The 12669-nt window shown below is 46.9% G+C and overlaps 1 protein-coding gene across 1 annotated transcript in view; it reads right to left on the bottom strand.

Annotated features, from left to right (window-relative positions):
• Positions 1 to 12669, bottom strand: part of LOC129703376 (muscleblind-like protein 1) — a 164785-nt gene that overhangs the window by 56473 nt on the left and 95643 nt on the right. Inside the window, 1 exon segment of the mRNA XM_055645751.1 lies at positions 1135 to 1305. Within this exon segment, the coding sequence (XP_055501726.1) occupies positions 1135 to 1305 (171 nt within the window).

Genomic DNA, 12669 nt, shown 5'->3' with positions numbered 1-12669 from the left:
AAGGAGGATTATAAATGTGTTACATAGAACACTGTCTTGCATAATAGGGTGGGACAGTAGTGCAGTGGTAGAGTTGCTGCCATATAAAGAGCCTGAGTTCCTGGTTCGATCCTGACTACAGGTGCTGCCTGTAAACGGAGTTTGTACCTTCTCCCTTGGACCCCGAGGGTTTTCTCCTGGTTCCCCAGTTTCCTTCCACATTCCACAGGCGTGCGGGTTTGTAGGTTAATTGGCACACAGAAGGTGGAGGGTACATGCAAAGAGCTGCCAGAGGAGGCGGTAGAGGCAGATACACATAATATTTGAAAGACATTTGGACAGGTACATGGATAGGAAAGGTTTAGAGGGATATGGGCCAAATGCAGAGATCTTGGACTTGCGTAGATGGGTCACCTTGGTTGGCATGACCAAGTTAAGTTGAAGGATCTGTTTCCATACTGTGTAACACTACAACTCTAAGATTTGAGTTTTGGAGGGAAATGAACATGATGGGTAGGATATGATTAATGAGGATGAAATGGGGTGGGGCGCACATTGGGTTTTCATGGTTCTACTGATTGGTTAGGTCAATAATCTACTGATCACTTGGGTCAATAGTTCACAAGGTTAGTTGGTTCAACCAGCCTGCTCTTTTAAGAGATCAATGGGTTCACTAGATGGTTAGCTCAATAATCTACTGGTTAGTTGGGTGAAGGGCCTTGCTAGTTGGTTGGGTCAATAATACTAGCCATCACCTCCTGCTGTTACTGGGCGGTCAAGTGTTTCCATATCTTCCAAGGTCTCCCTGGTGGGACAGTGGTCCAAGTTGTTCCTGGCTGGACTCTGGTGAGATCACCGGACTCCTGCTGATCAGAGGCACAGGCGGAGGTGACAAAGTTGATCAGCCTTGGGGTTAACTGCCTGACGGCCAAAGGAGCGAGCAAGCTGACATGGTGGAGCGGGGCGGAGGGCAGAGTGGAACGAGGAGGAGAAAACGGCACACAAAAACGCCCGTGTATTCTAACACTACTGGCACTGGAAAGCAAGCAGCTCACTTTGTTGCAACGCCTTAGCAGATAACCTCATAGCAGTCTGCGGTGTAATGACATTACTACAGGGTCTAAAGGCAGTGGTGTACAGTACGAGCAGACTTACCATGGGCTGTAGAGGGGCTCCAGGTATCATGGCGTTAGCTAGCTGCATCTGCTGAGCCAGCATAGCCATGTTTTTCTGCTGTATCAGGTTATTCCTCCCATTTATCTCCAGCTGAGTTTTTAAGTGGGGTGGAGGGTGGAGATACTTGCAGTTCTCTCTGGAGCAACGGCCCTGGAGAGGAAAGGAGGAGAAAGATCAAATTAGTATCTACGTCACAACTGTTTGAGATCTAAATAGTCTTAGACTTTCTTCCCCTCTGTTACCAGACTTCAGAACAGTCTTTCCATAGTCAACGACCAGTCTCACCTTGGTCATTGTCTCCCCTCTTCCATCAGGCAAGAGGGACACAAGTTTGATAAGGCATGACTTGGCATGGTGGCGCAGCTATAGAGTTGTTGCCTTACAGTGGCCGGGACCCGGGTTCGATCCTGATTATGGTTACTGCTTGTATGGAGTTTGCACGTTCTTCCCATGCACATTTTCCAAGAGCTCCGATTCCCTCCCACATTCCAAAGACATACAGGTTTGTACATTAATTGGCTTTGGTAAAAATTGTAAATTGTCCCTAATGTGTAGGATAGTGCTATTGTGCAGGGATCACTGGTCAGCGTGCTCGGTGTGCCGAAGGGCTTGTTTCCGCGCTGTATGTCTAAACTAAACTAGTCTAAACTAAACTAAACCTCCAGATTCAGGGACTGGTTCTTCTCAGCCGTTATCAGGCAACTGAACCAACCTCTCACCAGCTAGACAGTGGTCCTGACCTCCCATCTACCTGATTGGAGACCTTTAAACTGTCTCTAATCGGACTTTATCGGACTTCAATGTTATTAGTTTAGAGATACAGCACGGAAACAGGCCCAAGTCACCATTGACCAATGGTCACCCGTTCACACTTGTTATCCCACTACACAGGAGGGCCAATTTTTACAGAGGGCCAATTAGCATACAAACCTGCATATCTTTGAGACGTGGGAAAAACCCGGAGCACCCAGAGGAAATCCTGGGAGAATTTCAAGTCAAAGGGAAAATGTGCAAACTCCACATAAACAGCACCCGTGGTCCGGATCAAACTTGGGTTTCTGGTGCTGTGAAGCATCAGCTCTACCAGCTGCGTACCGTGCCACCCATCTTGCACTAAATGTTGTCGGTACACAAAAAAGCTGGAGAAGCTCAGCGGGTGCAGCAGCGTCTATGGAGCGATGGAAAAAGGCAACGTTTCGGGCCGAAACCCTTCTTCAGATATTCTAAATGTTGTCCCCTTGATCCATTGTCTGGGCACTGTGGACAGCTTGATTGCATTGATATTAATTGATATTCATATCTTCCGATATTAATCCCCTACGGCACATAACACCGCGTTATCAAACCACTGGAGATAAACTATGCGAGATACCAACTACCTTTCATACCCTCTCACCTCAGGGACTGTGATTCAGTTCCCAAACAAATCCAGTACGCCCTATCATCAGTTTTCTGACCAACAAGCCAGAGTGAGAAGCACCTGTTTTTTCGTTTAGTTTAGAGATAGGTGACATTGCACCTGCCACTATGTAGCTTTCCCTCCATACCACCCCCCTTTCAGTCCCTCTGTAAAGTACAGTAAACCCTCGATACCATGGACCATAGAGGGGGGAATGGTGTTTGTTATTGCCGATTGTCCTCTGTTATCGAGTGAGGGATTATCATTGTATAAGTAGTTGATCAAAACATCGCAGTTGCTGGTTAATACCCAAAAGGACACAAATTGCTGGAGTAACGCCGCGGGTCAGGCAGCACCTATTGAGAACATGGATGGGTGACATTTCAGGATCGGGGCCATTCCTCAGACATTCCATCCGGAACTGGGCCTGGAATCCAGGTGAGTTGACGGCCCTGGCCTGCTGCTGGCCGGGGAAGAGGTGAGGATCGGCGGGGGCAATGGTCGCGGCCCGCGGGCGGCCAGAGTGCAGGTAAGGGTTGGCGGTGGCAGGCCTGGCCTGGCCTGGACTAGACTGGACTGGACTGGAAGCGGCCGAGGCATCTGTGTGGTCCTGCGATGGTGGCAGTAGATCCGGCCTGGATGTGGCCGAGGAAGTTGTGCGAGCTAGGGATGGCGTCGGCAGCCCGGCCTGGCGGTGAAGGTTGGTAGGTCCGTCCGCTCTAACCGAAATCGGATATAAAGTGGTCCATGACAAAGAGGGATTACTGTATCTGCCTAGGTAAGTAAGACCTGTGACTCCATGTTAACCTATTAGTAGTTCACTACTACATTAGTCTAGATGGCTATGCTAAACATCAGAAGACCACAGCAATATTACAATGGTAAAGAGACACTATAAAAGTCGACTGTAAAATATTTGTTCTGTTGTTGATTCATTCATAGCTTCTCTGCTGTGCAAAACGTCCCACTGAAATCCCACACTAATCTCCGTTTTTCCATTTGTGAATATTTTTCTTTTAAGTTTGCAGTCAGAGACAATTGAATGTTCCTCTCGTAAGTAAGGGTGTTGTCCCGTTCCTCCAACCTACCTCATTGTGGCTCTTGCACTTTGTCTTTTTAACCTGCATATTCACTGTAATGTAAAAGCTGTAACAATATCTTCTGTGCACAGATATTATTCTCTTTGCACAACCTGCTTTAATTTTGATTGAAAGACACAGCATGGATACAGGCCCTTCGGCCCAATGAGTCTATGCCAACCATCAACACTAGTTCTATGCTATCCCATTTTCTCAACCACTCCACACTAGGGGGCATTTTACAGTGGGCCAATTAATCTACAAACCTGTATGTTTTTGAAATGTGGGAGGAAACTGCAGCACCCAGAGGAAACGTTCTGAGGAATGAATATCGCCAGCAACTTGTCCTGGACCAGCTACATTGAAGCAATGGCCAGGAATTGCCACCAAAGCTTCTACTTCCTTGTAAGGATTTGGAAATTTCCTCACCAATCCTCACCAACTTCTACAGATGAACCTTAGGAAGCATTCCATCGGGATGCATCGCAGCATGGTTGAGGAGCAGTTCCATCCAAGATCGCAAGAAATTGCAGCGTTGCAGACGCTGCCCAGACCATGACACAAACCAACCCCCCTTCCATTGATTCCATCTACACTTCACGCTGCCTCGACAAGGCCATCAGCATAATCAAGGACCAGTCTCACCCTGGTCACTCACTCTTCCACTCTCTCCCATCAGGCAAGAGGTACAGAAACTAATTCCTACGCCATTAGCACCGGCCCCGGGAGCCCAGAGTAATGAGATGGGATGCCAGTGTCCATGCTGCAGATTATAGTAAATCTGTGTTTACAGTAAAACAGAAGGGCTGGTTGCACCGGGACAATTGGCAATTTTGGACAGCTGGGAGCGATTGGAACTTGTGTGATCAATTCAATTGGCTTTGGTAAAGTTAGTGCTGGAGGTAAGACCGATGGAATGTGAAAGTGAGAGGAGCAAGTCATAAACACCACATGATGTTTTCCTCTCAGTTTTCCTCTGACTATCAACAGCTTTGTGGCAAAAATCCCAGAATGTTCTGACTGACCAGCACGGCGCAGATTAACCTCCACCAACTACGACTTCCCTGCAACTCCCAGAGAGTCAGTATGAGAGTCATACAGCAATGACCTCCGACCAACACGCCCCATCTACACTAGTCCCACCTGCCCGCATTTGGCCCATATCCCTCACAACCTTTCCCATCCACGCACCTGTCCAAACCCATGTAGCTGACCAAATAGAATTTGTGAGAGGCATAGGTAGGGTAGACAGTCAGAATCTTTTTTTTTCCCCCAGGGTGGAAATGTCAAAGAATAAAGGGTCTAGCTTTGAAGTAGAAGGGCAAAGTTTAAAGGGGACATTTAAAGGGAGCGTTTTTTTATGCGGAGAGTGTGAGGTGCCTACCAGCTACACCAATGTGCCACCCTAAGATGTGTGAGGATATTTAGGATCATGCCTATGTGTTTTGCCAGTGTCCCTTCCCTTACAACCCCTCCTGCCAGTTTTATTTTATTTACTCATTCTCCATCCTTCACGGCTCTTGGCGCCTTTAGCCTTGATGGTTCCCAACCAAACGCACGGGCTTCGATGAGCATAGGAGGATCCCAGAGACAGTAAGGAGATGGGGACAATGTCTGTATCACTGCCTACACCGTGTACTAACTGCACAATGCGAACGGCTCAAATGTAATCATGCATAGTCTTTCCGCTGACTTCCGGTGCACGTGACAATAAACTAAACGTGTGTTCAAGGAAGTGTGTTTGGCAGGACCACTGACCCAACCAAGAACCATGGGATCTGAGAGGTCCACCCCGAAAGGCTCCCCCCATGCCGCCCCAACCGCTGAGCACGAGCACTGGGCTTGCTTCCACAATCTCCTGACTCAGAGGCGAGGAAGCAACGCTGACACTGAACACCAACCATGACCAACTGGAATGTGTAACAAGAGCTTGCCTTCCATTAAAGCCTGCAAAGGTCAGACCAGAACCAGCCACTGCTTGTTCCCAACTTAAACCCCGAGCATTTAACAGGAGGGACAAAACCAATAACACTGTTAATGCCAGGGACCTTTACACCCATTCCGGGTGAATTGATTTTCCACTTTCAGGTGAAGTGAGGGGATATCGAAGTTTGCAAGCACTATTAGCAGGTGCCAGGTAATGATTTCCTGGACATTAGCTCAAATAAAATGCCAACCGCCTTGGTTTCCTCCGGGTGCTGCAGTTTCCTCCCACATTCCAAAGACGTGCGGCTTTCTAGATTAATTGGCCTTTGTAAATTATCCAAAATGTGTAGGGAGTGAATGCGACGATGGGATAACAAAGGACTAATGAGTAAGTGGGTGATTGATGGCCGGCTTGGACTCAGAGGGCCAAAGGGTCAGTTTCCATGCTGTACCTCAGATCGAAAACTTGAGGTGCTCTTTCAGTTGGTTGGTGGTTGAGGTAGATGCGATAATGGCATTTAAGAAGCTTTTGGATAGGCGCAGGGAATGGAGTGATATGGATTATGGGCAGGCAAATAAGAGTTGGTCTTGACATAATTTTAGGTAGAGACTTTGTGGGCCGGAGGGCCCCTGTTCCTGTCCTGTTCTAATCCAGCACATGAGATTAGTGCATAAGGGCAAAAATGTGTCATCATAGACGGTGGGCTGAAAGGGTATTTAGAGTATTGTGTTCAGTTTGGTCACCCTGCTAAAGGAAAGTTGTTGTTACGCTGGAAAAAAGGCAGAGAAGATTCACGAGGATGTTGCCAGGACTCAAGGGCCTGAGCTATAGGAGAAGTTGAGCACGCTTGGACTTTGGGTTTTGGAGCTGAGGAGGATGAGGAGGGTAAACTTATAGAGGTGCACAACATCCTGAGAGGAATAGATAGGGTCTTTTACCCAGGTAAATCAAGAACCAGAGGACATTGGTTTAAGGTGAGGGATGAGGTGGGGGGGAAATGTAATGGGAACCTGAGGGGCAACCATTTTACACATAGCATGGAATTAGTTGCCAGAGGAGGTGGTTGCGGCAGGTACTATCAGGTACAATTTAAAACACATATGGATAGGTACATAAATACAATAGTTTTAGAGGGATATGGGCAAAATGCAAGCAGGCGGGACTAATGTAGTTGGTCGGCACGGGCAAGTTGTGACGATGGACCTGCTTCCATGCTGTTTGGCTCCATGACTATTACTATCACCCGTCTCTGTGCTAGAAGCTCTTGTGACTCAACGACTCCAGCTCACCTCCACTAATTCGCGCAATAACGGACCTCGATATAATGGATTGTGGTTATGGGAGACCGAGGCTCCAGTTGTCCCCCACTTCCACCAGTTATCCAGTGTGACGGGAGCTTCCATTTGCAAGAGCAGTGAGAGCGAGCAGCATGAAGGCGGCGTGAGTACTGGGCCCGTATTTCTGTGGCATCCCAGCCTGAGAATACCCGCTGGGTTAACCCCCCCCCCCCCAACGCCGCGTATCTTTCCTACTGGCCTTGGGTTAAACATTAACCCCCTCACTCAGCAATGGCGGACAATTGGCAATAATGGACACCATCTCGCCCCTCCCCTCCCATGGTCCGCTATGGCAAGGGTTTACTGTATATCACTCCTTCGTCAACACAGGATCTGAGTCTGGAACTCGCTGAGATACTGCAGTGTGATAATACCCGTAGTCAGGATTGAACCTGGGTCTCTGGAGCGGTAAGGCAGCAACTGTACCATTGCGCACTGTGCAGCCCCTATACAGTGGATGCTGAGATGAGTAAATGTGTTCATTTCTAATCTATTAAACCTAATCTCTATTATTCATACATTTTAATGAATCACATTAAAGCATTCACTTGTTTTGAGATTATTTTGACCAATTCATATAATGACTGGTAACAAGTAACAGAGATGAATGAATTACATGTTAAAACACTTCCTGAAATCATTCCACCCCCTTGACAGGTTAATTTCTGTTGACGTGGTGTGACAAGTGAAAGCAAAAGCTGCACAAAGTGCTGGTATAACTCAACGGGTCGGGCAGCATCTCAGGAGAACATGGAAAGGTGACGAGGTTTTGGTTTGGGGCCATTTTCCAGACTGATCATGTTCTACCAAGATACTGCCTGACCCGCTGAGGTACTCCAACACTTTGTGTCTTTTTTTAGCAAACCAGCATCTGCAGTTCCTTGTCATTAAATGGATTGGGGACGTTTCGGGTGGGGAAGCTTCTTCAGACAGAAAAGGACCCTGACCTGAAACATCACCTATCCATATTCTCCAGAGATGCTGCCTGACCCGCTGAGTTACTCCAGCACTTTGTCTTCTTTTTTTTAAACCAGCATATGCAGTTGCTTGTTTCTACGTCTGACAAATTAACTTTAGTTTCCATGACATGGATGGGAATTATGGTGAGAGCTAAATCTGAAAACAGGGCATTCAATTAACTCAAGAAATATGGCAGAGCCAAGAATCATACGTGGTTGCACAGATAATATATATAGACAATAGACAACAATAGGTGCAGGAGTAGGCCATTCAGCCCTTCGAGCCAGCACCGCCATTCAATGTGATCATGGCTGATCATCCCCAATGAGTACCCCGTTCCTGCCTTCTCCCCATATCCCCTGACTAGGCTATCTTTAAGAGTCCTATCTAGCTCTCTTGAAAGTATCCAGAGAACTGGCCTCCACTGCCCTCTGAGGCAGAGAATTCCACAGACTCACAACTCTCTGTGTAAAAAAATGAATGTAGCATCCAGTTACTGCAAATTCTTGCCTTAAATAGTTCAGTACAATTTTATTTTCCTGAAATAAATGTAAAAAACGTCAACATAGAGTCACACAGAATGGAAACAGTTCTCTCGGCCCAACTTGCCCACACAGCCCAACATGTCCCACCTACACTAGTCTCACCTGCCTGCGTATGGCCCATATCTCTCTCAATCTTCCCTATCCATGTACCTGTCCAAATGTTTCTTAAAAAATGTCAAAGACTAGTGGCCATAGCTGGGGGCAAAGTTAAAAGGAGATGTGCGGGGCAAGTTTTTTTTATACACAGAGGGTGGTGGGTACCTGTAATGCAAGCCAGGGGTGGTGGTTAAAGTAGATACAGGAATGGGATTTAAGAGGTTTTTACAAAGGCATATGGGTATATAGGGAATGGTGGGATAGGGATCATGTGCAGGCAGAGAAGATTAGTTTAATTTGATGTTATTTTCGACGGACAATGTGCGCCATGGGACCTGTTCCTGTGTTCTATGTTCTAAAAGAGTGATGAGAGTGGAACTATTATCTCGTTTATAACAATTTGGAAAACAGTGCAAAAAATGAATTGTGACTGCAGCCCAGACTATCATGCAAACCAACGTCCCTTCCATTGACTCCATCTACACTTCATGCAAGGCCATTGAAAAATCAGGACACTCACTTTTCACCCCTCTCCCATCAGGCAAGAGGTGCTGAAGTGTGAAAATACACACCTCCACATTAAGGGACAGTTTCTTCACAGCTGTTATCAGGCAACTGAACCATCCTATCACCAACTAGAGAGCGGTCCTGACCTCCCGCATTGTAGACCTTTGGACTAATTTTAATTGGATTTTACGAGACTTTATCTTGCCAAAATATTATTCCCTTTATCTTGCTTCAATACATTGTGGACGGCTCGATTCAAGTTCAAGTCAAGTGAGTTTATTGTCATGTGTCCCTGATAGGACAATTAAATTTGTGCTTTGCTTCAGCACACAGAAAATAGTAGGCATTTACGACAAAACAGATCAGTGTGTCCATATACCATAATGTAAATATATACACACATGAATAAATAAACTGATAAAGTGCAAATAACAGATAATGGGTTATTAATAATCAGAGTTTTGTCCGAGCCAGGTTTAATAGCCTGATGGCTGTGAGGAAGTAGCTATTCCTGAACCTGGTTGTTGCAGTCTTCAGGCTCCTGTACCTTCCACCTGAAGGTAGCAGAGAGATGACTGTGTGGCCAGGATGGTGTGGGTCTTTGTTATGATGTATAGTCTTTCTGTTAGCTGGATAGCACTCTACGAGAAAAAAGCTTTTCTATGTACCTCGGTACATGTGACAATAAACTAAACTGAACTAAAAGCAGATTGTCCAGTAATTTGCAATCTGCTGGAGGAACTCAGGGGGCAAACAGCATCTTTGAGGGGGGGGAAAGCAATAGTTCACATTTTGGGTCGAGTCCTGCATTAGCACTGGAGTTTTGACTCAAAACATCTCCAGCTTTTCCCTACAACAGGTGCTGCTCGATTTGCTCTTTCTGCAGCTGACAGCTTGTGACTCCAGTTTCCAGCGTTTGCAGTCCCTTGTGTCTCCCGAATTTGTTTCGGACAAATTTTTTAAATGTAAACACCATTCAAGTGGGTCGGTGTTTCAGAAATCCCACACAGCCACGAAGGGCAAAATAGCTTTGTTTTGGTCTACGCTTCGTGTATTATATTTACAGTGGACCTGCGTGCCTGAAGACTGCCTGGCAAAGTGTGGCCTGTTCTGGGCCATTATTTAGTCTGGGTTCTGTCTGTGGACTGACTTGGCATCTATTAGCACAAGTTTTGGGCAGTTGCTGCATCGCCCCGCTGAGGTGAAGCCGGGGATTTAGCTTAGTTTAGTTTAGGGATACATTGTGGAAACAGGTCCTACGACCCACCGAGTCCACAGCAACCTGCGACCCCTGTACACTAGCACTATCCTGCACACTAGGGACAATTTACAGTTTTTCCGGAAGTCAATTAATCTACAAGTGTGTATATCTTTGGGATGTGGGGAGCACGCAGAGAAAACCCACGCGGTCACGGGGAGAACGTACAAACCACGTACAGACGGCACTCGTAGTCAGGATCAAACCCGTGTCTCTGGTGCTGCAAGGCAGCAACTCTACCGCTGCCCGCTTGTACTGCTCTGGTCAACGTCAAGGGTTTGTGACATTGAATTCCAGGCACAGGCCCAGAGCAGAAGGCAGAATTCCAAACATTCTTCTCCATGAATAATAAAACTGTTGTGTGGAAAACCCGCCTCGGTGAGTCATCATTTGGGAGAGGACACTGATCATGCCACCAACAGTAGACCTTTGTTAGGGAAAAAGTGCTGGGGTAAGTCAGCGGGCCAGACACAAAGTGTTGGAGTAACTCAGCAGATCAGACAGCTTCTCTGGAGAAAATGGATGGCTGACGTTTCGGGTCAGAACCCTCCTCCAGCACTTTGTGTCTGACCCGCCTCCAGCACTTTGTGTCCTTTTTCTCCAGAGATGCTGCCTGACTTGCTGAGTTACTCAAGCACTCTGTGTCCTTTTTCTCCAGAGATGCAGCCTGACCAGCTAAGTTACTCCAGCAGTTTGCTTTCATCTCTGGTACAATCCTGCACAAGAAGTACTTTGTGTCGACAGCAGACTTTTGTTTTAAGATTAGTTTAGTCTAGAAATACAGTGTGGAAACAAGGCCTTCAGACCACCGAGACCGTGTCCACCAGCGATCACCCGTTCACACTGGTTCTATCCTAAACACTGGGGATAATTTACAGAAGCCAATTAACTCCATGTCATTGGAATGTGGGAGGAAACCAGAGCACCAGGAGAAAACCCACGTGGTCACAGGGAGAAGGTAAAACTCCATACAGCACCTGTGGCCATGATCGAACCCGGGTCTATAGCGCTGTAAGGCAGCAGCTCCAACGCAGCCATCCTCTACTGCTGTGACAATAGCTTTTAGTTTTAGAGATGCAGCATGGATACAGGCCCTTCCACCATCGACCACCCGTCCCGTTCATACTCGTTCTGTGTTATTACACTTTCGCTTCCACAGGGAGAATGTGAAAACTCCACACAGGCAGCACCCGAGGTCAGGATCAAACCCAGGTCTCTGGCGCTGCGAGGCAGCAGTTCTACCAGCTGTGCCACTGTGCTCCGATATCCAGTTGAGATCTGCTCAAAGAAGGTGGCACGGTGGCGCAGCGGTAGAGTTACTGCCTTTCAACGCCAGAGACATGGGTTCGACCCTGACTACGGGTGCTGTCTGTCTGGAGTTTGTACATTCTCAGTGACCATGTGAGTTTTCTCCAGGTGCTCCAGTTTCCTCCCACATTCCAAAAACATACAGCTTTGTTAAAATTATAAATTGTCCCTAATGTGTAGGATAGTGTTAGTGTACAGAGTGATCGTTGGTCGGCGTGGTGGGCCGAAGGGTCTGTTTCCATGTTGTATCTCTAACATCTAAAAGTCTAATGCCCGCTTCCTCTCCATATTCCAAGCTCTAGCTGATGGAATTGCAAAGACAAATGAAACAACATCCATATTTTATTCATATGCAATTTTCGATACACAATTATTGGACTGTGCACATCCGGAGAATCAGACTTTAATTCCATCTAGGAGCTGGCTATTTAGAACCTATCTAATCTATTTAAGCGAATGGCCATTGCGGAGTTAAACTAATTACATTGATATGTGCCGTCTATTGTGTAGCAATCTATTAAGCGGATATAACATTGCTTTCTTTATGTGATTCGCTACTGACAGTTTTAGATTTAGAATTCAATCAGGATTTTACTAATTTTGCTGGTGGAAGCTAGTTTTTGGGGCATTTCAATGCAACTCCATCCTACGAGCAATGTAGCCTGTGTATGAGGGGTTATATTTCATAGACTAAGGTGACGCGCTGGCGCAGCAGGTAGAGCTGCTGCCTCACAGCGCCAGAGGCCCAGGTTTGATCCTGATCTTGGCTGCTGTCTGTGTAGGGTTTGCACGTTCTCCCTGTCACCGCGGGTCCGGGTGCTCTGGTTTCCTCCCATATCCTATAGACGTGCAGGTTTTTAGATTCATAGACCCTCTGCAAAATTGCCCCTAGCGTGTAGGGAGTGGAAAAAAAAGACACAATGTGCTGAAGTAACTCAGCGGGTCAGGCAGCATCTCTGGAGAACATGGATAGGTGATCTTTGCGGTCAGGAAGCCTCTTCAGACCCAGACGCTCACGCATATTTCTCTGCGTCGGCAGAGAATGGGTCTTGAAAGCACCGCCCGGGGTTTATTATGGTGGAGTGTGCCTTTAAGAGT

The sequence above is a fragment of the Leucoraja erinacea genome, chromosome 14 (assembly GCF_028641065.1).
Source record: "Leucoraja erinacea ecotype New England chromosome 14, Leri_hhj_1, whole genome shotgun sequence".
Taxonomy (NCBI): Eukaryota; Metazoa; Chordata; class Chondrichthyes; order Rajiformes; family Rajidae; genus Leucoraja; species Leucoraja erinaceus.
The sequence above is the reverse complement of the archived record's forward strand: the minus strand, read 5'-3'. Positions and strand labels throughout refer to the sequence as shown.